We start from the raw sequence: 26,378 nt of genomic DNA, 5'->3' as shown, positions 1-26,378 counted from the left end.
GATAGTAGGGATCTGGAAACACATAGTAAGACTTGGTTATAAAGCTGACATCAGAAGGGAAACAAATGGCATTATTCATGCCAGGACAGTAGTTGGTGATGTTTCAACATGTAATATGCATGAATATGTCACCATTTTCACTATTATTTATTTGTAGTTTACACAAAAACAGTAACAGTATTGTAAACTTGCACCTTAAAACATCTTTTTTTCCCACTGTTGGTTGCACAGTTCTGTAAATATGTGAGAATAAAAGAAACACTCCCTGAATGTGTGAGAATTCACCCCCATCAGTCCAAACTGGGTTCAGAGATCATCAGTTGTGTGGGTTAAGATGCCAGTTCCTCTTCTTTCTTCAAGCGAGTTTCTTTAATAACCTCTGCGGTCAAACACACTGAGTTCTCACAGCCAGCAATAACATGTTTCCAAACCTCAACAGTGAGATCACTGCTCTGAAAATATTAGAAAGAGACGTGACGTGCGGCCAAGTATAGAAACCCATACTCGGAATTTATGCTCTTCACCAAAATCATCACAAGTGCTTTCACTGGACTGCAGTTATGCTTCATGAAAATCATTACATGACAGATGCAGATGATGAAAATCTTAATTTCTTCATTTTTTGTGTTTCTGTTTAATAATCATTTGACACTGAGTGAAAATATTTACCGTGACTTAAGCTCTTAAGACCCTGCGGCCTCATGTGGGGACATTATATTTTTGTGAATTTCTCTTAAACTGTACATGCCACAGTTTTAAGTGTGGTAAAAAAAAAGAAAGAAAAAAACCTGAAAACTAAAAAATTATTGGTGATTTACTTCTATGTTTTTGCTTATGCATATATATATATATATCGTTTTTTTTAATTCTCTAAACAATGTAAAGACGTGTAAAAAACTGTTCTTTCCTAAAACCTTTTTCTTGGATCTTAAGAGGCTAGCTTGTACCATGGTAGAAAAATATTTCACCATATACTGTATATACATGTTTGACATGTTATGTTTTATTCGTCAATAATAAAATATTACAAACAGCTGCTCAAACGATTCAAACACCAGATTATCATTGCTGTCTCATTGTGATAAACACTTACATCATCATGTAGCTTTGCTGTTCTCATAATTAGTGCAAGCTGACAGTTAATTAGCTGTTAATCAGATTCATGTTAATTATATCCAGGATCAGGTAATCATCTCACTTTCTGATGGTTTTTTAAAGCTAAATTGGATTGGATGACATTGATCTAGATATAGACTTTGGGTGCGTTGGACTTGTAGCTCGGCTACAGACAGTGATCGATGAGAGTAGCCGCTTGCAGTTGGGGGTGAGTTGAAAACGGAGCCGTCAAGTCGGACACTTTCTGCTCTCGTTAGTGACACTCCCATGGTGTTTGCATACTCTATCACAGATGAAGTGAATTAAATGTAATATTTGTAAAATACACTGACGTTTTAGAAATGTTTTCATGAGCATCAGAAACTGTTTTTACATACTTCTTATATTTTCGATATAAGCAGCGCCATATTTTCAAGAATAAAGTTCAACATAGACATATACTATTTAAATACTAATACAGTGGGGTATATGCTTTTATCAGTGTTGTGTGATAAACGGGACTCTACATTTAAAAGCTTTTACCATTCTAAAAACACAGATTTGTTGCCATTATTGGAACTGAAATGCTTCGACTAACCCGAAACACACGTGAACGTTGTCATGTGGTGAATATGGCCAATCGTCATCAGTGCTCCTGCAGCCGCTCTGGATAAACTCATAGACAGTAAAAGAAAAGGACACAGCGACTCCATGGGGTTCAACGGAGACAAGTGAAGTCAATTAGAAGCGCACACTTCCTGGGGGTCGAGCGTACTGCACAGACTCAAACTGAGCTTGATGACGTAGATGTCACGTGGGCAACCTGTAAATCTTCTAATCGCTGTGCCAAGAGAAATCTGAATCACCCACCGAATCTTGCAGACATTGTTGAATAATTTTGTCCCGTTGCTTTTATGGACTCTCTATGGGCTTCTCCCTTGACTTCATGCCTCCACGTCCCCGCAATTGCCTCATAGACAGTAAAAGATTGCCTGCGAGCTTCTCCTCCTGCGCATACGGTAATCAGCGCCGTCTCAAGTCGGATAACATTTCTAACTGGCATGCACTGCTTCAAGTCAGACTGCGATCGGTTTGCGCAATGCTGCGTGAAGTCGAACGCACCTTTTCATATGACTAAATCTGGATCACTGGTGCTCTACGGATCCCCTAATAACACAATAATCTGACCAGAATCAGCAATAACTACTAATAAATCAGAGCTGGTTTCTTAACATGTGATATTATTATAATGACACTGAATCAAATCATCAGGAGTCACGGTTCATATTGCTCTGCTCATGTGGTTTCTGTATAATTATTTGTCTGATTTGTGATGGTTCTTGTTCACAGAGGCATAAAGTTGACTGCAGTTTTCCTGAGCTCCAGCTTTTGTTCCTCTGATTGAAGCGTAAGTCACTTTATCATCACAGCGAACCTGAATCAACATCACAGTCTCTGTTTCAACCCACAGTTATTACAGCATGAGGTTTGAGCTCAATTCAAGACAGATTTATATAAGAATAAAACTAATACAGGTCATGTTGAGGAAGATCAAGAAGTGTTCGCTCACCTTGTTCTTCTTGGATATATTTCTTACTGCGCGCAATAAATAATATAAGTCACATCATCCATCTGCTCCTAAACACGAGTGAAAATACATCAGATCAAGCTGTTAAAGACACATCCATCACTACTGTGTGAAGAAGACTCATTATTTTACTGCAAATGTTTGTCAAATATCTAAAATGTTGATTGTGTCATTGTTTCCTTTATATTTCTATCTATCTGTGAGCTTTAGAGCAGAAACAGTAGAAATACATTAACTTGTGCTGATCTAATGTGAGTAATAAGAGTGTGATATTTCAGAGTCAGTCTTCTGTGGAGTTTATGGTTATTAATAACTCATAGATCAACAAAACTCACCACAGAGTCATCAGTCGCTCTTCTGACATCTAAAAAATAATGACATGAGAACAGTTATGATCAAACTGTCTCTAATGCAGATGACAATCAGTTTCTAAAACAGTCTAGAAGAATCCTAGTGCTGGAATAGAAACATCATTTCTGTTTAGTCTATGATTTCTCATTTTATCTGAAAAAACTTTGCCTGCTATAACAAAATATGATGCACATTTAAAACTCACCGGCTCTTTTATTACAAATCAGCCAAAGAATCAGAGCAAGAAAGAGAAGAACGATCGAAACACTGACAACAATCACAATCACTGAGAGAGAGACGATAGAGAGACACGAATATATTACTGTTTAACCAAATATAGAGGAATTACTACCAATAAAATGATAAATTACACATTTAACAGCATACTTATTCTTATTTATCATACTTGTGAATTTATAGTGAGTTTATTTCAGCTGTGCTTGTTTTCTGAGCTGCTGTCACTTAGTTCAGTAGTTATAAAGTCTACATTATCTTAAAGCTTACAGAAAAATATACAATATAGTCGATTAAACACTGCAATAGTGTTACAGTATTCATATAAACCAGCGAATCATACTAACTTCAGTTAAAACATGCAGCTGATCATCTGCAGATCATATGTAGTGAAATAATAAATAAAACACAGTTTATCATTGCTCATCTGTGTTCACTGCATGAAGAAACAACCAAACCATGAGCTCTGCTCTTCAGCACAATGGATGGAAACCACAGAAACTTCAGAAGAATAAATCAACATTAGACTCGACTTACAAAACACAAATCAACATTAGACTCGACTTACAAAACACAAATCAACATTAGACTCGACTTACAAAACACAAATCAACATTAGACTCGACTTACAAAACACAAATCAACATTAGACTCGACTAACAAAACACAAATCAACATTAGACTCGACTTACAAAACACATATAACACTTCATTCTCATTTCTTTATTTCTGTGAAACTGCTCTTTCAGTTGAACTGATTGAACATTGTCAAGAGTATTCAATAAAACTCACAACAGTGAAAGTTAATCTGTGACTGTACCTTGTGTAGACGTTCCTGCTGGAGTCACTGCTGTTACTCTTTCAGTTTGATCTGTAAATATGAACGTTAGCTCAGATTCATCATAGAACATGACAATCATGTTTAAGTTAACACACAAGATAACTCTAATATTACACAATGTAAAGTACTGATGTGAAAGTCACTGATGCTGTACCTTCAGCTTCATCTGTGTTTGTAGTTGAGTGATGCTGAGAGTTTGTGACTGCTGTCGTTGAATCAGCTTGATCTGTAAAGATGATGTTAGTTCAGATTCATCATAGAACATGACCATCATATTTCAGTCACTTAACACAAGATGACTCTAGCATTATCTATCATTATATTAGCACATCTAAGACTCTTCTACATCTGATCATGAGATTGTTTTCTCACCTGAGATCTTGACAGTGTATGTGACTGAGGTCTGGAGTTGATCTCTCTGAGTAACTGCACATCTCCACTCTCTGTTGTGATCTTCATTCAGGAGTGTTGTAGTCAGAGAGATGATACAGTAATCTGATGAGAATGATATCTGATATCTGGAGTCTGATCTCATCAGTTTAACACCAGCCTGATTCACCCAGAACAGATCAATTCCCTCAGAACGGATCAAATAATCACAAGAGACTTGAGGATATGAATATAACTGACAGAAGAGAGTCACAAAGAGACCTGCACTGATCTCAGTCTGTGACGATGAGACTGAAACACAGAATAACACACACATCACACACTCTTCAATCATCACGAGAAGTTAAATGAAGAATTTACCCTTTTTAAATTGACCACATAATCATAAAATTACCATGAAGAACATGCAGATAAACACCAGCATCAGTTCCTTGTTGTTCATTATTCACATATTGTTGGCAGATGTAAGATCCACAATCTTCTTTTGTGACGCTCTTGATGTTCAGAGAGCAGTCAGACCCCAGACTCAGTCTCTCATGACCCTTCCTGTTTTTCTTCTTTCTCCCTCCAGCAAACAGTTCAACTGCTGGTGAATGACTGAATCTTTCATAGATCCATGTAGTTGAGTTACAGTCATGAAGAGCATTATTACAGGGCAGACGGACATCTTCACCAGAACTGATGAACACATGAGCATCATCCACTCCACTGTGACCTGAAACACAAGAACACATGAGTGATTATTATACTATACAGTATATAAATAAATGAAGACATGAAACATAGTATAATGAAAAACAGAAGATTCAAATCTTTTTCCTCACTTGATCCAAACAACACACTCTCCAGAATAATGTTTGTCTTTATCAGAGAGCTGTTCGAATCACAAACACACTTGTCACAGGTCGGGGGTACTGTGGCACCGTGGCACCGTGCCGACCGACCTCCCCGTTAACCCCTTGGCAGTGCCCTTCCGAGGAGCTACCCCACAGCCCAGAGACGACAGACAACAGAGTAACAATTTAAAAGACTTTATTATCTAAATAATTCTAAAACTGGAGACTGCTCTGAATGTGGACGGATGGTAAGTATCTGGACACCAAGGTCAGGTCCGTTGGTGGGCGAGTATGGCACTGGGGGAAAAGCTCTCAAGCACAGTGGCGTAGATCCTCACTCCTTGTGGCCGTTCTGTCTTTTACGAAGGGGTGGGCGCAGGGGACTCGATGGAGGTACTATTTACCATTGATTTCTACTTCCCAGGATCCGGATTTGGCTAGACGGGCTAGGCACCACTACAGGAGGCGGGAATTCTTCCGAGGATGGATCAGAACCAACAAGGGAAGAACAGGAAAGTGGCAGCACTAATTCCACAGCAGCAGTTGGACGAGAGTGAATGCACTGACGTTAAGCATCTGTTCCACAGGGTCAGCCTGGACCGCGGCCGGGAAGGATCATCGGCTTGGGCAGAAACGGTACTACAGGAGGCTCGGGACAGCGTCAATGTGGGTAAGTAGCTATATCATCTATTCTCCGGCTTTTGTGTTTCAGGATCAATGCACCACCGGAACGGCCTCGGGCTCTGGACTCGGGCTGTACACCTCTTCGAAGAATGCGGGGAGCCGACACTCTGGCCTCTGGGGATCTGGATCGAACTCGGGTCACTGCTTCAGGTAGGTAGAGATCGTAGTTCGGGTAGTCAGGTCAGGCCTTCAATGGTGGTGCTTCGACGTAGGGGACAAGGCTCTTGAAGGTAGTGGCGCGAGACTGCGGCTTCAAAGCATACAGCTTAAGAGGAAGGACCTTCAGGCTGCTCGGTATAACTTCAAGAGAGCGTACTCACAATGGGCGTTCAGCTGTGATGGCTCAGCATAGAAGACAGCGCTTTAGACTGTGATGACTCAGCATATAGGCATCAATGCAACAGCATAAAGAGAGGAGACATTCAGAACGTTCAGTGTAACTTCAAGAGAGAGTACTCACAATGGGCGTTCAGCTGTGGTGGCTCAGCATAGAAGACAGCGTTTTAGACTGTGGTGACTCAGCATATAGGTATCAATGCAACAGCATAAAGAGAGGAGACATTCAGAATCGTCAGTGTAACTTCAAGAGAGAGTACTCACAATGGGCATTCAGCTGTGGTGGCTCAGCATAGAAGACAGCGCTTTAGACTGTGGTGACTCAGAATATAGGCATCAATGCAACAGCATAAAGAAAGGAGACATTCAGAATGTTCAGTGTAACTTCAAGAGAGAGTACTCACAATGGGCATTCAGCTGTGGTGGCTCAGCATAGAAGACAGCGCTTTAGACTGTGGTTGCGTTCAACTTAGATGCTTGGATCCTCCGTCCATCGACACGTTGTTGCTGCACTCTTTCCCTCGCTGCAAACACTGTACTTCACCCCACACGTGCAATCACCACAATATCACTCTCATTAATCGTGCAAAGTTCAGCAGACACCGCAGTATCACTCCAATTCCCAAAACTAGAACAATGTTCAAGTCCAGCGAGATATTTCCATGCAGGTCGATGGCGGACATCTAGTGAAACAACACAGCTTAATCCTGATAACACAGTCAATGATGTTCCTCTACGGTCTCCTTTTTTTTCTCACAACACAAAGTGGAACACTTATCTTTTAAGTGGTATCTCCGATGTATAATCCTTCCCTCCTCAACTCCACTGCTGGTAATTCATCACCACATGCACGGATTCGCTGGAAGAAGCTGGCCAGATGGACTAAGCACGTCTTCCCAACACTGCACTTGCTGATTTTTCCCCAAGAAGCTCGCGCCACAAATTATCAACGTCACAGCTTACGCACCCACACTCCTGTAGAACGCTGCTTTTATCTGTCTCTCTCGCATATCACTCGCGTCTTTGTTCTCCTCCCACAGGTGCGGCCAATCTCTCATAATCAATGTGAGCTGTCTTAGGCTCATGCGCACTAGCCACCGGAATCGGACTCTGGGTTTCCGGAAAGACGTCCAGGGTGTGGGGGGGGGGGAGAACAAAAAGAAAAGTTCCGGCTTTTAGTCACCCCGTGACATCCCCCCCTACCAATGGGTTCTAGTCCCTAGAACCCCAGACCAGACGTCCATTCACCATACCTCGCCGGCGGTTGTCCCCGATTGTCGCGCTGTGAGCGTCGGGGTGGTAATGGCGGGGGTGGTAAAGGTCCACGGTCCGCTACGGGTTCTGGTTCCTCAGGAATCACCCCCCAGCCTATTCTTAGGGGTTCAGGCATCCCAGGGGGCGTCGGGACCCTCCTTGCGGGTCCCGGATAGTTGGGACAGGGCCGAAGCAAGTTACGGTGTAACACTCTTTCGGGGCCCAGCCTCCCCTCGGAGCGGAGGACGTATACCGGCTGATTTGGATCTTTTTGCCGGTCCACCACATAAGGCGTAGCCTCCCACCGATCACTCAACTTCCCTTTTTCTTGACGTCGATTATCCCTCACTACTACTCGCTCTCCCGGCAACAACGGGGCCTCTTTAGCATTACGATTGTACAGTCTCTTACTCTTAGCTGCAGTCCTGCTTAGGTATTCGGTGACTCTCTCGCAGGCGGAGTGTAGCTGTTGGTGATGCCGACTCACCCACTCGGTAGTACTCGGGGTACCCGTTGCCGGTACGGTTCCCCAAAGGAGGTCAACGGGCAACCTTACGTGCCTCCCGAATATAAGGAAAGCGGGGGCGAAGCCTGTGGTGCTGTGGATGCTATTGTTATACGCTTGTAATAGGGAAGGGAGGCATTCTGCCCATGCGCTCTGCTGGTCCGCCTCTAAGGTCCCCAGCAAACTCAATAGGGTCTGGTTGAATCTCTTGCACCCCCCATTCCCCTGGGGGTGGTACGGGGTAGTGTGGGTCTTACGGCACCCATAAAGTTGGCACAATTCAGTGATCACCCGTGACTCAAAGTTTGGGCCCTGGTCTGACAGGAGGACCTCTGGGGATCTGGATTGAACTCGGGTCACCGCTTCAGGTTGGTAGAGATCGTAGTTTGGGTAGTCAGGTCAGGCCTTCAATGGTGGTGCTTCGACGTAGGGGACAAGGCTCTTGAAGGTAGTGGCGTGAGACTGCGGCTTCAAAGCATACAGCTTAAGAGGAAGGACCTTCAGGCTGCTCAGTATAACTTCAAGAGAGCGTACTCACAATGGGCGTTCAGCTGTGATGGCTCAGCATAGAAGACAGCGCTTTAGACTGTGATGACTCAGCATATAGGCATCAATGCAACAGCATAAAGAGAGGAGACATTCAGAACGTTCAGTGTAACTTCAAGAGAGAGTACTCACAATGGGCGTTCAGCTGTGGTGGCTCAGCATAGAAGACAGCGTTTTAGACTGTGGTGACTCAGCATATAGGCATCAATGCAACAGCATAAAGAGAGGAGACATTCAGAACGTTCAGTGTAACTTCAAGGGAGAGTACTCACAATGGGCATTCAGCTGTGGTGGCTCAGCATAGAAGACAGCGCTTTAGACTGTGGTTGCGTTCAACTTAGATGCTTGGATCCTCCGTCCATCGACACGTTGTTGCTGCACTCTTTCCCTCGCTGCAAACACTGTACTTCACCCCACACGTGCAATCACCACAATATCACTCTCATTAATCGTGCAAAGTTCAGCAGACACCGCAGTATCACTCCAATTCCCAAAACTAGAACAATGTTCAAGTCCAGCGAGATATTTCCATGCAGGTCGATGGCGGACATCTAGTGAAACAACACAGCTTTACTCCTGATAACACAGTCAAGGATGTTCCTCTACGGTCTCCTTTTTTTTCTCACAACACAAAGTGGAACACTTATCTTTCAAGTGGTATCTCCGATGTATAATCCTTCCCTCCTCAACTCCACTGCCGGTAATTCATCACCACATGCACGGATTCGCTGGAAGAAGCTGGCCAGATGGACTAAGCACGTCTTCCCAACACTGCACTTGCTGATTTTTCCCCAAGAAGCTCGCGCCACAAATTATCAACGTCACAGCTTACGCACCCACACTCCTGTAGAACGCTGCTTTTATCTGTCTCTCTCGCATATCACTCGCGTCTTTGTTCTCCTCCCACAGGTGCGGCCAATCTCTCATAATCAATGTGAGCTGTCTTAGGCTCATGCGCACTAGCCACCGGAATCGGACTCTGGGTTTCCGGAAAGACGTCCAGGGTGGGTGGGGGGGTGGGGAACAAAAAGAAAAGTTCCGGCTTTTAGTCACCCCGTGACACACTCTTAACATGAAGATAATTCAGCATCAGATGTTTGAGTGTGAAAGCGTCTAGTTTTAGTGCGTTCAGGAATAATCCAGTATGTTCTGTTTGTAACACAATAATAAACTGATCATGTTCAGATGAACTCTTTCTCAGATTAATTCACTAACTGTCTTGAAGAGAAAACACAGATGTCTTTACCTGTGAGAAGTGAAGAGAGAAAGATTAGCATCAACTCCAGCTTGGTCAAACAGAAAGTCTTCACACACACTACACCTGCGTCTCTAAAGTGTTTCTTCTCATGGATTGTAACGTGCTGCTTTTCTCTCTCCAGCTCTGAGAAAACAGATCAGACCCAGAGTAGTTTATTAACACTACAAACACTGAACAGCAGCACATGTTCCCTTCGGCCGCTGGATTCAGCAGTGGCTCGAGTCTCTCTGGAGGTGATCATTCTCGTGAGCTGGATTTGTGTGCTGTGACATACACTGAGCTGTTTAACCTTCAGTCTGTGCCTGAGGTCAAGACGACCCAATCAACTTTTACTTTGTTAAAAAAATGGTTGCCTTCACCTTATAAATATGGAATAAGATTTCGTGACTTTTCCACATAAATATAAAATATATAATTTTTTATTTATAAAGTTTATTCTTTGTCAGAAAAAATCAATAAATCCATCATAAATCTGAAAATTTCCACACAGAAATTAAGGCCTGGTACAAGAGCACAAATGTAATGTAGAATAGACATAATCACTCACATATACACGCACACGTGTGCACACACACACACACACAAAAACACTTTTATTGAGTTTATTTTTTTGAAATTGGCAAATAAAATCAATAAATCCTACATAAATCTGAAAATGTCCGCACAAAAACGAAGGCCTGATACTAAAGCACAAATACAATGTGGAACGAGCACTCATTCACACACACACACACACACACACACACAAACACAACAATCATATCTGCTTATTCTAGTTTTTTTTTATTTGTTTTTTTTTTTGTTTTGTTTTTTTATTTATATATAAGTAAAATAAAATTGTTTTGCTTTTACTTTTTAGATTGAAAAACATATATGCCTGCAATCAAGATTTAGTCACAACTTGTGTGGCATTTCTGCAAATTAATGTGGCATTATTGCAAAAGCAGGCTCTTCAAAATACCTCAAACAACAAAAACTAATTCTAACCTTATTAACTTATTAACCTTAACCTTAAAAATATTTATTTTATAATGGTTCAATATATATTTACAAAAATATATATCAGAAAAGTTGTGAGAGAATTAGTAAACCACTTCCTAGAAAAAAAATATATTTGTGGTCATTGTGACCCCAACAATGGAAAAAGTAATTATAAAAATATATATAAATTTTTCTTCACTTGATCCAAACAACCCACTCTCCAGAATAAACTGTTTTTCTTGATCAGAGAGCTGTTCGAATCACAAACACACTCTTAACATGAAGATAATTCAGCATCAGATGTTTTATACATTTATATATAAACATTTTTAAAATACAAATAATATATCTCATAATATATATATATATATATATATATATATATATATATATATATATATATATATATATATATATACAGTACAGACCAAAAGTTTGGAAACATTACTACTTTTAATGTTTTTGAACGAAGTTTCTTCTGCTTATCAAGCCTGCATTTATTTGATCAAAAATACAGAAAAAACAGTAATATTGTGAAATATTATTACAATTTAAAATAATAGTTTTCTATTTGAATATAGTTTTTAAAAAATATTTTTTTCCTGTGATGCAAAGCTGAATTTTTAGCATCATTACTCCAGCCTTCAGAGCTGAGGATGTAGGAGAAAGAGAAAGAAGAGCTGAGGATGTAGGAAGAGGAGTAGAGGGAGAAGAGATGGATAGATTGGAGGGCAATGGTATAGTGGAAAGAAAAAGAGTAGAAAATACAAGAAGAGTGCAAGCTGTAAGAGGAGGGAGGAGAAGTAAGAAGTATAGGATACACACATGTCTCAAATGAAATCAGAGCAACACTTATTGACCATATCCACTATCATTCTACTACTACAATGAGAGTCCATGTAGTCTTGTTTGAAATAGGTCTAGATTTCTACAGTAAATGTTCCTGCTTGTCCAAACATTTTTCAGAATTGAAGTTAGAGAACATACAGTTGCAGATGGACGAACAAGACTTCTTTAAATTGAACAAGAGTATGCCATTGTTGACATGGTGGTCCTGAACAACACTCTCAGCCTCAAAGAATAACACAGGCAAATCAACTGTTACACAATATCCACCAATGCAGTCTCTCCACAACTGATCGTGTTGTAAGGAGAAATGCAATCCGAATGAAGCACGTACACAAAGTGCCCTTTGAGAGGAACTCTGTTAGAGTGAAGGAGTTGCGATTCGAGTTTTGTTCAAGTACTGTATGTGCAACCCAATTACTGCATTTTTACAGTCAACACAAAGATATATTTTTCCTGAATTTTAAGTATGTGTCCATAAACTATTCCATGCTACTGTAAGGGAAAATATTTAGGCATATCTTTGTATACTATTATTTATTATTATCATTCCTTTATTTAACCAGAAGAAATCATATTGAGATGATAGTCTCTTTTTCAAATGGTCCCTGGCCAAGAAAGGCAGCACTTAAAATGTAAAAAAAGAAGAAGAAATGAAAAGAAAAACCTCATCTACAACAAACAAAGCATACCAAATTACACAATAACATATTAACACCACATAAACCATACCAAAACACATAACAAAGACAAAAGTCAGATACAACAACAAACAAAATAAAACATAATAACAAAATAACCAAGACATCCTACTTCATGCTTTATGACAGCTACATGAAGCGCCATACAAGAATCAAAACAGAACAACAGCCTATATACAATCACACTTATAGCTGAAGGCTTCTGTGACATATAATTTAAAATCATTAAGTCGGATAATAGTGCTTATCTTCAACTGTTTCTGCAAAGCATTCCAGGTTGAAGGAGCATTGTAACGGATTTTACCAAATTCAGATTTTACAGCAGGTGTAGCAAAAATAATGCTATTATTAGATCTAAGATTGTATCTATTGTTTTCTACAAAAGAGAAAACTGATAAATAAGAAGGCAACAGTCCTAACACTGCCTTATAAATAAAAAATAAGCCAGTGATGCTGTCTACGAATTGAGAGTGAAGGTCAACCTGATAAACTATACAAACTACAATGATGTGTAAAATACTCAGCTTTAGTGACAAAGCGTAGGGCAGAATGGTACACAGAATCCAATGAATGTAAAACAGACTTTGCTGCATGTACAGAATATCTCCATAATCTAAAACAGATAAAACTATAGCAGCAACAAGTTCCTTTCTTGCCTTTAAATTACAACAAACCTTATTTCCATAATAAAATCTTAGTTTAACTCTCAACTTTTTTACCAACTCATCTACATGGGGTTTAAAAGTTAGCTTTTTTTATAACACGTAATTATAACATGTCACTCTTTAAATTTTCTGAGTAATAATTTGAGGCAAATCCTGTACCTTCCTAGAATGAGTAAATAACATAAATTTTGTCTTTTTAGAATTAAGTACCAATTTTAATTTAAGTAAATTATTTTGTAAAACTGTAAAAGCATCCTACAATTTATTAAATGCCTCACAAGGAGATCTAGCAGTACTGTATATGATAGAATCATCCGCATAGAGATGTACAGCTAAATCTACATTTGTACAAATAGAATTTATGTAGATTGTTAACAACAAAGGCCCTAATATGGAACCTTGAGGGACTCCAACCATTAGTTCTGCCTCCCCTGATATAATGCCTTCACAAGTGACACACTGATATCTACTAGACAGTTTTTAAACCATTCAATAGCATTATCAGACATCCCAATTTTAGACAGATGTTTTAACAAAATAGCGTGATCAACTGTATCAAAAAATCTTGAAAGATCAATAAATAATGCAGCACAGGATTCTTTAGTCAATAGCACCAACAATATCATCAACAACCTTTGTGACTGCTGTGATGGTACTATACCCTTTCCTAAAACCTGATTGAAAAGGAATAAGATTATTATTTACTATTTAGAAGTCCTTTAACTGATCACTAACCAATGACTCAAACATTTTAGCTATTACTGAGAGTTTTGAAATAGGACGATAATTGTCCATTATAGTTGGGTCCCCATTTTTAAAAAGTGGTCTTACGCTGTCTTCCAAGATATATATTATAATGTTGTAAAGGGTATAATGTTTTGTTCCAAAGATAAATAAAAAATATAAGTTATTGGTTCAACAATAATATAAGCCACAAGTTTCAGGAGGAAAGGGTCAAGCCCATCAGGTCCAGCTAACATTTTACAATTTATGTTTTGTAACGCGAGTAAAACCCTCTCTCTTGAAATTGGCTCAAAAGTAAAGAGGTTTTTGACTCCCAAACATTGGCGTTAGAAAAAGCTGGAGATGAAAGATGTCCTAGCTCTGGCTTGAAAAGGGATCTGGCAGAGGCAAAGTGATTGTTAAATAAATCAACTATATCATTTTTATCATTAACTTGTACATTATTTACCTTTACAAATTTAGGAAGTGCGGAAAAAGAAGAGTTTTGTACTGTTTTCATTGAATTTATAATTTTCCAAAATGTAGCTGTTTTTTTTTTATTTCTTGTTGTCTCATCAAGATAGAACTGTGACTTAGCTTTATGTATTTGTGTAATACATTTATTTCTATATCTGAAATTAACCCAATCATTTTCTTGCCCAGATTTCCTTTCCTTTGCCCCGGCCAAATCCCGTTCATGCAACAGAGTGGATAATACATTAGAAAACTAGGGATTTTTCCTCCCCTTCACTTTGAACTTTCTCAGTGGTGCATGTTTATTTCAAATACACACAAATTAATCTTTAGAATACGACCAAGCCAATTCGACGTCAGGAATTAAACAAACCTTTTTCCAACCAAAATGAAAAATATCATGGATAAAAGCTTGCTGATCAAATAATTTGAAATACCTTTTCTCCACAATTTGTGGCACTGCCTTTTTAAGTTTGCAGTTTCTAATCATACCAACAGCACAATGGTCACTTATATCATTTGAGAAAATACCTTTTTGTGTGCATTTGTATTTGTATACTGCTGCTTCAAAGTGTGAACTCAAACTTCAGTAACGGTTTCACAGTAGTATTAACTGCAATCAATGCCATTACTGTAAAACAGTAACTTACTGTATTGTACCATTTGTTCTTTTTACTCTAGAGAATCTTGGCACTGTATAGCAGTGCAACTCATAATGAGTACCTGTATATTGATGAAGCAGGCTTTAATCTTCACAAAAAAGGGAGAAGAGGGAGAAATGTGATTGTCCATCGTGCTACAGTCAATGTCCTTGGACAACGAGGAGGCAACATCACTCTCTGTGCCACAATTTCTACAACTGGTGTTAATACCATTAATTGGATGCATTTGTGGCCCAAGAGGATAAGTGGTTTGGAGAGTGAATAGATGGATGGATAAAAATCAAAAATTCTTAGACTTTCTTTGATTTTGTTTATATTCTTACTGCTGCTCGGCTTAAAATACCTTCCCATTATCTTTGTTTGTTATTTTGCATCATTATTCCTGTGCTAAACCTATGAAAATTAAGAAACTAATGACTCCTTTTTTTTACAGGATCCAGTATCTACTGGCCTCAACCAGTGGATGTAGACCGGCCAGTAGCCACACTGTTGGTGTCTAGGTGTTAACACCTATAATACCATATATATCAAACAAACATGGATCTTGTCAAGGTGATCATACACACCCTTTGCTCAGCCATTTTTTCCACAATCAGGAAGAACCCAAACACCTCCAGACTGGAAGTGAAAAACTGGTCAGGAAGGAACTCCATAAAAACCCCATGGCACAGGTTAGATATGAAAACAATCATAAAACCAGTCATAAATACATCAAAAGTCAAATCTAACATCTGTCTGATCTTTTGATTTACACACACCATCATCGTGTCAGTCAGGGTGACAGAGGGGTCATGTAGCCATAAATCAGCTCATAAATCTGACCAGGTGTACATTTGACATATGACAACCTGTCAATCAATAAATCAGGTCATAAATCATCAATCTGACAGAACATATAGGAAATTACTACTGCAGTAACTGTCTTTTTGTTTTTGTTAATACGTTTCATTACACTGACGGCTCTTAATTTACTTAATTTTTTTTTTTTACTTAATTTTCGTAGTTTTTTTTTCTTTCTTTTAAAAAAAAAACTAAATATAACTGTTGATTTAACCATCATGGGATGTTCTGGGGTCTAATTTATAAAACTCTCCATAGATTTCATCCTAAAAGTGTACTTAGACACAAAAGCTAGACTTTGCGTATGCACAAAAGTTTTCAGATTTATAAAACCATGCGCACATCACAACCTGCGCAAAAATCCCTTTATAAATCCCAGTCAGGGGAAGATTGTGCGTAGGTGCATCTCCACCTCGACTCCTCCCCAAAATCACCATATATGGAGCTTACAATGCCTAGTTTTACTATACATAACCTCATCTGCATATCATTTCTATGCATATTCCCATCCACATGACACCATGTTTAACACTGTCAGAGGTACAAGACATTAGGGAAATATGAGATTCTGAATATAGACACCAACTGTGGCATCAACCAGTATCCATGTTATGTTTTGGAACAAATATATCAAAATATCTATAAAAACATAATGGTATAAAAATATTTTAGAATAGAGTTGATCTCATTCTTTCTACTGGACAAATAGTATTTCAGTTGTTTTAAACAATTTAAATCAAATTAAATGAATGAAGTTAAGGTGAACATCATTTAGCTATTTTTAGTGGAAACAGATAGGCTTGTATTTATTGTTGGGGAAATACAACTGTTTGACTCGCACTTCACTGACAAAGGATTTTAAAAATGAATTGTGCAAATCTTTGTTTTCTTTAAGTTGTATCCTTCAGATATAGTGTTATTTTTCATAATGTTGTGGAGATGACTTCATACGACATCAACACCTCTGTGCAGCTGCAGTTGTACAGTAAACTATTATCATTGGATCTATTCAAACCGGACAATGGACCGTTCGACTGCTGAATCCAGCATTGTTTCCCATAATATCAATGAGCATTTATCTCCAAAAATTTTTTTTTCTCATAACATGAGATCTGCAGTTTAGTTTAAAGATGAATTATTATGCATCTATAGCACTCCTCGCTATAGTTAAAACATAGCATGCTACAGGAAAAGTAGTTTTATACTGCAAGTATACTCTTTAAGTGAACTTTACATCATGCTTTAAGTATACTACTGTGCCCATATTTAGGTTTTAATGTGTTTATATTTTGTTACATGAATATCTGAGCATACAAAACATCCAAAGAAAGAACAGAGTATATGCTTGTAAACAAAAACATTGTATTCAAGCTTCATGCATTCTTTTTAAAACACTTTAATGTGTTTCATGGAAAATATAGAAATAACATTTTGAACAAAAAGCTGAAAAAAGACTATGATTTGGATTCAGATTGATTACAGTTTTGATGCTGTTTCATGTCAGATGATTGTGTTAGATTACATGTGTTAGTATCTGTTAGTTGATTCTTCTTCATTTGTGTTTTTTGGAAATTCTGTACAGAAGATGTGTACTAGCGCTCTCTACTGTATAATAATGAAAACATGGATTCTAGGAGTATAGCTCAAATATATTTAGACTTTTTGTAAATATGAGTCAAGTATACTTAAATGTCATTTTAAGTATATTTCTGAGGAGTACATAAAGCCCATTTCTGAGTAGTTTATTTTAAAAGAAGTATACTAATAGCACACTTGAATAAACTTCTTTTTCATAAGGGTTCATATCATTTTTGGTAATATAACTTCTGCGTAATTACTTTATGTAATTTCAATGTTTATCTCCATTAATGGGAGTAGAATATTTCATGTAACTGTGTATATCAAAGTTTAAAATCGTTGATTACTTCATTACTTTACTCCAGGAAAAGAGTTTGTACACATGGTCTAAATTGTAGTACGGTGCGTAAATATTTACGTCAGATTAATTTTTTATAAATCCTGATATGTATTGGAAATTGCGTATGCATATTCTATGTAAATGTTGTGCACACGTTTATAAATGAGAGCTCTATGTCCAGTATCAGCAGTATGTTCTGTAGCACGACACACCTCTGAGATCACAGCATGAATCTGTCCAATAATAAACTGATCATGTTCAGATGAACTCTTTCTCAGATTAATTCACTAACTGTCTTGAAGAGAAAACACAGATGTCTTTACCTGTGAGAAGTGAAGAGAGAAAGATCAGTCCCAGCAGACACAAGTGACACTTATCAGCCATCTTCTCTTTCTGTCAGTCTTCCTCTTCATTATATTCTCTCAACTCTCTTTAAATACTCTCAGCTCTTCCTGTGTTTGTTCACTTCCTCTGATCTGATCGACCGAGTGTTTAAATGCTGCTTTATAGTGAGACGATGCCTGTGCGTGATGGAGAAGTGCTGCTTGACTTTTCTCTTGTTAATATTGATTAAATACTTTATTTATCCAATAGACGACATTTGCATAAGTTTTTAGATTTTATGAAAGCCAGAAGCATTATGAAGGCCTCATGGTCACATGACTGTAACTGTATGGAGGATGAGTAAAGATTATTAAACTTTTGACAGCTCGTGTGTAATGTATGTGTCTCTGGAGACCTCTGGGCTCCTTTAAAGGGGTAAATAAAAGGTTATTTTTAAAAATAGACCAACAGGTAAAATCCCACAATAAAGGAGAATCAAAGGAGTTAATGAATAATTGTAGATTGTGAGGGGAGTAACACACATAAAAAAACTGTCCATATGCTTACTGGACGATAAGTGATGATAAAACTATATAAGAATAGTAGCCGCATAAGAGACGATTTCAGATAAATGTCTGGCATCTCGGCTTTGTTGTCGTTGTTCAATAAAGTCTCATTTTGACTTCTGAGTCTCTGTGTCTCTTGACTGATTCTTTTGAAAGCAAGCCGAGTCTCTCCACAACAAGATCCACTCATATTCAAGTAGTTTTCACAACTAATATGTATTTTCGTTAATGATAAAAATGTAATGTACAGTACACTTGTACTGTGATAAGAACAGTTCCTCAAGATAAACTTGTGGTTGATGTTCAATAGTAACAGCTCACGCAGGTCATTCTGTAAACACCTCAACAGATTAAACTTTCTCTCGAGAGCTGAGCACGGACTGATGCTGCTGTTGTGTTGACGTCTCAGACGTCATGTCCATGGACTGTTAGCTGAATGTCTGATGCATACGACACACAAAAGTGGAAACACTTCAGGAGTTTCAAAGTCATCGTCAGATTGCCTGAATTCTACAGGATTTCTGGGAGACGTATGTGCCGCGAGACTAATGTGACCCTGGAGAACAGAAGCAGTCAGAAGTAGCACTGGTATATTTGTAGCAATAGCCAACAATACAGTATATGGGTCACAATTATTGATTTTTCTTACATGCCAAAAATCATTAGGATATTAAGTAAATATTGTTTCATGAAGATATTTTGTAAATTATCTACCGTAAATATATCAACTCTTAATTATTGTTAATTTATACGGAGTGTTAATGACTTCATTTGGACAACTTTAAAATACTGATTTTCTCAGTATTTAGATTTTTTGCATTGTTGTTTGCACAGTTCTGTAAATGTGTGAGAAAAAAGAAACACTCCCTGAATGTGTGAGAATTCACACCCATCAGTCCAAACTGGGTTCAGATATCATCAGTTGTGTGTGGGTTAAGATAATAATAATAATAATTCATTACATTTATAAAGCCCTTTTCTAGGCACTCAAAGCGCTTACATAGTCAGGGGGTATCTCCTCATCCACCACTAGTGTGCAGCATCCACCTGGATGATGCGACGGCAGCCATATTGCACCAGAACGCCCACCACACACCAGCTTACTGTGGAGAGGAGACAGAGTGATGAAGCCAATCAGCAGATATGGGGATTGTTAGGAGGCCATGATGGTCAGAGGCCAATGGGCGAATTTAGCCAGGATGCCGAGGTCACACCTCTACTCTTTTCGAAAGACTTCCTGGGATTTTTAATGACCACAGAGAGTCAGGACCTTGGTTTAACGTCTCATCTGAAGGACGGTGCTTGTTGACAGTATAGTGTCCCCATAACTACACTGGGGCGCTAGGACCCACACACTCCCTATAGTGGGAAGTCGTGGCCTAATGGTTAGAGAGTCGGACTCCCAATCGAAAGGTTGTGAGTTCGAGTCCCGAGCCGGCAGGAATTGTGGGTGGGGGGAGTGCATGTACAGTTCTCTCTCCACCTTCAATACCACGACTTAGGTGCCCTTGAGCAAGGCATCGAACCCCCAACTGCTCCCCGGGCGCCGCAGCATAAATGGCTGCCCACTGCTCCGGGTGTGTGCTCACAGTGTGTGTGTGTTCACTGCTCTGTGTGTGTGCATTTCGGATGGGTTAAATGCAGAGCACAAATTCTGAGTATGGGTCACCATACTTGGCTGAATGTCACTTTACTTTCACTTTTCACTTTTTCACTTTTTTTTTTTTTTCACTTTTTCAGACCACAGGGTGAGCACCCCCTGCTGGCCTGACTAACACCTCTTCCAGCAGCAACCTAGTTTTCTCAGGAGGTCTCCCATCCAGGTACTGACCAGGCTCAGCCCTGCTTAGCTTCAGTGGGAAACCAGTCTTGGGCTCCAGGGTGATATGGCTGCCAGCAGGCAGGGAAGATGCCAGTTCCTCTTCTTTCTTCAAGCGAGTTTCTTTAATAACCTCTGCGGTCAAACACACTGAGTTCTCACAGCCAGCAATAACATGTTTCCAAACCTCAACAGTGAGATCACTGCTCTGAAAATATTAGAAAGAAAGTATAGAAACCCATACTCGGAATTTATGCTCTGCATTTCACTCATCACAAGTACACACACACACACACACAAACAAACAAATACAGATCATTGAGTAGTGAAAACACACACACACACACACACACACACACACACACTCCCTATAGTAACACACACACACACACACACACACACAGAGCAGTGAGTAGTGAACACACACACACACACACACATGCAGTGAGCAGTCATTACTTTGAACCAGTGTGGTTTTAGACATGGAGAAGTACACTTTCATTGACATATTTGAAAGAATCTTTATTTCTGTGTGCAGAGGCTTGGACTGAAGTTAAACTCCATGAAAATCATTACATGACAGATGCAGATGATGAAAATGAGTTATATATCATACTTTGTGTTTCTGTTTAATAATCATTTGACACTGAGTGAAAAGATTTATTGTTACTTAAGACCCTGCGGCCTCATATGAGGACATTATATTTGTGTGAATTTCTCTGAGACTGTACATGCCACACATGTACACACACAACACATTCAGGGCTTTTCAGAGATGCCGAATGATTGGCTATTTCACCATGAACACTTTCTCTCCTTGGTCAACAAAAAGTCTAAATTAATTTAGTGACACTCTTATGGAAATATGATCATATTTTGAAATTATCATTTAAATCAAATGTTTACATTGTGTGTCATAAATCAACGTCTCTCAGGAAAATGTTGTGGGGTTTCAAATCAAAATATGACTTTCTGTTATGACGTTGATTTCATAGACGTGCTCATATGAGGACACCGAGACTAAAAGCATGAGACACAACAAATGAATAGAGAAATAAATTATATTTCAATATTCTGTGAAATAGCATATAATATGAAATCTTGTCAATTATTACTATTTTCACTACACTGTTTTTTGTTCATTACATGTCTCCCCAAAAACAAAATATGTAAATTAGATTTAGTTTACAGATACATATAAAAACCTGTTATGGTCATTTAACACACATTTTGGAGAAAAAAAAAAAAACTATATTGAATCTGTTATATTTGAAAATCAACTTTTATACAAAGTTTGGTTAAAAAAAAATGTTTTTACCTATGCATGTTCATTCATGTGTTTTATTATTATTTTTTTTAAAGAAACTGAGTCCCAATGTTTTCTACCGAGGACATAGCATACCATATGAATTTTATATATATATATATATATATATATATATATATATATATATATATATATATATATATATATATATATATATATATATATATATATATTGAGTGTCCCTAATACCTGTGTACTTACATAGTAACTAAACGTGTATGTACTAGTATGTAACCACAGTGTAAGTACACATTGGTACATTGTATCGGTTGTATCTACAGCTCTATTATTTGTGTAACTACACACATGTAACAATATGTATAAGAGTAATTGTAACTATTTGATCCAGGGGGTGGAGATGGGTAGGTTTAGGGGTGAAGTGGGATCCAGGGGGTGGAGATGGGTAGGTTTAGAGGTGAAGTGGGATCCAGGAGGTGGAGATGGGTAGGTTTAGGGGTGAAGTGGGATCCAGGAGGTGGAGATGGGTAGGTTTAGGGGTGAAGTGGGATCCAGGGGGTGGAGATGGGTAGGTTTAGGGGTGAAGTGGGATCCAGGAGGTGGAGATGGGTAGGTTTAGGGGTGAAGTGGGATCCAGGAGGTGGAGATGGGTAGGTTTAGGGGTGAAGTGGGATCCAGGGGGTGGAGATGGGTAGGTTTAGGGGTGAAGTGGGATCCAGGGGGTGGAGATGGGTAGGTTTAGGGGTGTAGTGGGATCCAGGAGGTGGAGATGGGTAGGTTTAGGGGTGAAGTGGGATCCAGGAGGTGGAGATGGGTAGGTTTAGGGGTGAAGTGGGATCCAGGAGGTGGAAATGGGTAGGCTTAGGGGTGAAGTGGGATCCAGGGGGTGGAGATGGGTAGGTTTAGGGGTGAAGTGGGATCCAGGGGGTGGAGATGGGTAGGCTTAGGGGTGAAGTGGGATCCAGGGGGTGGAGATGGGTAGGTTTAGGGGTGAAGTGGGATCCAGGAGGTGGAGATGGGTAGGCTTAGGGGTGAAGTGGGATCCAGGGGGTGGAGATGGGTAGGTTTAGGGGTGAAGTGGGATCCAGGGGGTGGAGATGGGTAGGTTTAGGGGTGAAGTGGGATCCAGGAGGTGGAGATGGGTAGGCTTAGGGGTGAAGTGGGATCCAGGGGGTGGAGATGGGTAGGTTTAGGGGTGAAGTGGGATCCAAGAGGTGGAGATGGGTAGGCTTAGGGGTGAAGTGGGATCCAGGGGGTGGAGATGGGTAGGTTTAGAGGTGAAGTGGGATCCAGGTAGGCTTAGGGGTGAAGTGGGATCCAGGGGGTGGAGATGGGTAGGTTTAGGGGTGAAGTGGGATCCAGGGGGTGGAGATGGGCAGGCTTAGGGGTGAAGTGGGATCAAGGGGGTGGAGATGGGTAGGTTTAGGGGTGAAGTGGGATCCAGGAGGTGGAGATGGGTAGGTTTAGGGGTGAAGTGGGATCCAGGAGGTGGAGATGGGTAGGTTTAGGGGTGAAGTGGGACCCAGGAGGTGGAGATGGGTAGGTTTAGGGGTGAAGTGGGATCCAGGAGGTGGAGATGGGTAGGTTTAGGGTTGAAGTGGGATCCAGGAGGTGGAGATGGGTAGGTTTAGGGTTGAAGTGGGATCCAGGAGGTGGAGATGGGTAGGTTTAGGGGTGAAGTGGGATCCAGGAGGTGGAGATGGGTAGGTTTAGGGGTGAAGTGGGATCCAGGAGGTGGAGATGGGTAGGTTTAGGGGTGAAGTGGGATCCAGGGGGTGGAGATGGGTAGGCTTAGGGGTGAAGTGGGATCCAGGGGGTGGAGATGGGTAGGTTTAGGGGTGAAGTGGGATCCAGGAGGTGGAGATGGGTAGGTTTAGGAGTGAAGTGGGATCCAGGGGGTGGAGATGGGTAGGTTTAGGGGTGAAGTGGGATCCAGGAGGTGGAGATGGGTAGGTTTAGGGGTGAAGTGGGATCCAGGAGGTGGAGATGGGTAGGTTTAGGGGAAGTGGGATCCAGGAGGTGGAGATGGGTAGGTTTAGGAGTGAAGTGGGATCCAGGGGGTGGAGATGGGTAGGTTTAGGGGTGAAGTGGGATCCAGGAGGTGGAGATGGGTAGGTTTAGGGGTGAAGTGGGATCCAGGTGGTGGAGATTGGTAGGTTTAGGGGTGAAGTGGGATCCAGGGGGTGGAGATGGGTAGGCTTAGGGGTGAAGTGGGATCCAGGGGGTGGAGATGGGTAGGTTTAGGGTTGAAGTGGGATCCAGGGGGTGGAGATGGGTAGGTTTAGGGGTGAAGTGGGATCCAGGAGGTGGAGATGGGTAGATTTAGGGGCGAAGTGGGGTCCAGGTGATGGAGATGGGTAGGTGTAGGGATATGTAAAATGTGAGGAGTTAGATCTGGAGTTGGAGTTAGTGTACTTACATGGTAACTCCTCAGGAACTTTCCACTTAATATAAAGTGTAACATTCAGGACACCAAAAACAATTTATATGTAAAGCCTAACTTACTGACTGCTGCTGTGTAAAATCAGAGTAATTACATGATAAATCTAATATAAAGTGTAACACTTTCTTTTCTAAAAAGTGCTGTTAGTCCTGTTACACATTTGTACTTGCACAGATACCATTCAGTGGGTTGTTACATGTGTGCAGCTACACAAATAATAGAGCTGTAGATACTATGTACCAATAAGTACTTATACTGTGGTTACATACTATGTACACATCTAGTTACTGTGTAAGTACACAGGTATTAGGGACACAATATAAAGTGGGACCGTGTGTGTGTGTGTGTGTGTGTGTGTGTGTGTGTGTGTGTGTGTGTGTAACTTTTATGTATGTACGTATGTGTATGTATGTTTGGCATGTTATGTTTTATTTGTCAATAATAAAATATCCTATTACAAACAGCTGCTCAAATGATTCAAACACCAGATTATCATTGCTATCTCATTGTGATAAACACTTACAGTACATCATCATGTAGCTTTACCTGTTCTCATAATTAGTGCAAGCTGACAGTTAATTAGCTGTTAATTAGATTCATGTTAATTATATCCAGGATCAGGTAATCATCTCACTTTCTGATGGTTTTTTAAAGCTAAATTGGTTTGGATTACATTAATCTAGATAAAGTCTTTCATATGATTAAATCTGGATCACTGGTGCTCTACGGATCCCCTAATAACACAATAATCTGACCAGAATCAGCAATAACTACAAATACATCAGAGCTGGTTTCTTAACATGTGATATTATTATAATGGCAGTGAATCAAACCATCAGGAGTCACGGTTCATATTGCTCTGCTCATGTGGTTTCTGTATAATTATTTGTCTGATTTGTGATGGTTCTTGTTCACAGAGGCATAAAGTTGACTGCAGTTTTCCTGAGCTCCAGCTTTTGTTGCTCTGATGGAAGCGTAAGTCACTTTATCATCACAGCGAACCTGAATCAACATTACAGTCTCTGTTTCAACCCACAGTTATTACAGCATGAGGTTTGAGCTCAATTCAAGACAGATTTATATAAGAATAAAACTAATACAGGTCACGTTTAGGGAAGATCAAGAACTGTTTGCTCACCTTGTTCTTCTTGGATCTGTTTTTACTGCACACAGTAACTTCAGTATAAGTCACATCATCTGTCTGCTCCTAAACACGAGTGAAAATACATCAGATCAAGCTGTTAAAGACCCATCCATCACTACTGTGTGAAGAAGACTCATTATTTTACTGCAAATGTTTGTCAAATATCTAAAATGTTGATTGTGTCATTGGTTACATTATATTTCTATCTATCTGTGAGCTTTAGAGCAGAAACAGTAGAAATACACTAACTTGTGCTGATCCAATGTGAGTAATAAGAGTGTGATATTTCAGAGTCAGTCTTCTGTGGAGTTTATGGTTATTAATAACTCATAGATCAACAAAACTCACCACAGAGTCATCAGTCTCTCTTCTGACATCTGAAAAATAATGACATGAGAACAGTTATGATCAAACTGTCTCTAATACAGATGACAATCAGTTTCTAAAACAGTCTAGAAGAATCCTAGTGCTGGAATATTGATTGATTGATTCTCATTTTATCTGAAAAATCAAATGTTTTGGATTAGAATATTTTTTGTCTGCTGTTACAGAATATGAGAAACTCTAAAAACTCACCGGCTCTTTTTTTACGAATCAGCCAAAGAATCAGAGCAGGAAGAAGAAGAGCGATCGAAACACCGATAACAATCACAATCACAATCACAATCACTGAGAGAGAGACGAAAGAGAGACACGAATATATTACTGTGTTTAACCGAATATAGAGAAATTACTACCAATAAAATGATAAATTACACATTTTACAGCATAATTATCCTTATTTATCATACTTGTGAATTTATGGTAAGTTTATTTCAGCTGTGCTTGTTTTCTGAGCTGCTGTCACTTAGTTCAGTAGTTATAAAGTCTACATTATCTTAAAGCTTACAGAAAAATATACAATATAGTCGATTAAACACTGCAATAGTGTTACAGTATTCATATAAACCAGCGAATCATACTAACTTCAGTTAAAACATGCAGCTGATCATCTGCAGATCATATGTAGTGAAATAATAAATAAAACACAGTTTATCATTGCTCATCTGTGTTCACTGCATGAAGAAAC

At 39.4% G+C, this 26,378-nt stretch overlaps 1 protein-coding gene and 1 long non-coding RNA gene across 2 annotated transcripts in view; both read right to left on the bottom strand.

Moving 5' to 3' along the window:
* LOC132095180 (uncharacterized) overlaps positions 1-18,139 on the bottom strand; it is a 57,228-nt gene extending 39,089 nt beyond the window's left edge. The window contains exons 1-3 of the mRNA XM_059500016.1: positions 18,052-18,139; positions 4,894-5,214; positions 4,482-4,790 (exon numbers count right to left, since the gene is read on the bottom strand). Of these exons, the coding sequence (XP_059355999.1) occupies positions 4,482-4,790; positions 4,894-5,214; positions 18,052-18,112 (691 nt within the window). The 5' untranslated portion in view covers positions 18,113-18,139. The remainder of the gene's footprint in view (positions 1-4,481; positions 4,791-4,893; positions 5,215-18,051) is intronic.
* Positions 18,140-24,769: 6,630 nt separating this feature from the next.
* LOC132100297 (uncharacterized) lies at positions 24,770-25,973 on the bottom strand. Its single transcript, XR_009423103.1, has 4 exons — positions 25,886-25,973; positions 25,658-25,686; positions 25,304-25,372; positions 24,770-25,167 (listed from the first exon to the last, which is right to left on the bottom strand). It is a non-coding gene; the product is annotated as an uncharacterized LOC132100297 (long non-coding RNA).
* Positions 25,974-26,378: the final 405 nt, after the last annotated feature.

The sequence above is a fragment of the Carassius carassius genome, chromosome 1, assembly GCF_963082965.1.
Source record: "Carassius carassius chromosome 1, fCarCar2.1, whole genome shotgun sequence".
Classification (NCBI taxonomy): domain Eukaryota; kingdom Metazoa; phylum Chordata; class Actinopteri; order Cypriniformes; family Cyprinidae; genus Carassius; species Carassius carassius.
This window is presented reverse-complemented; position numbering and strand designations above follow the sequence as displayed.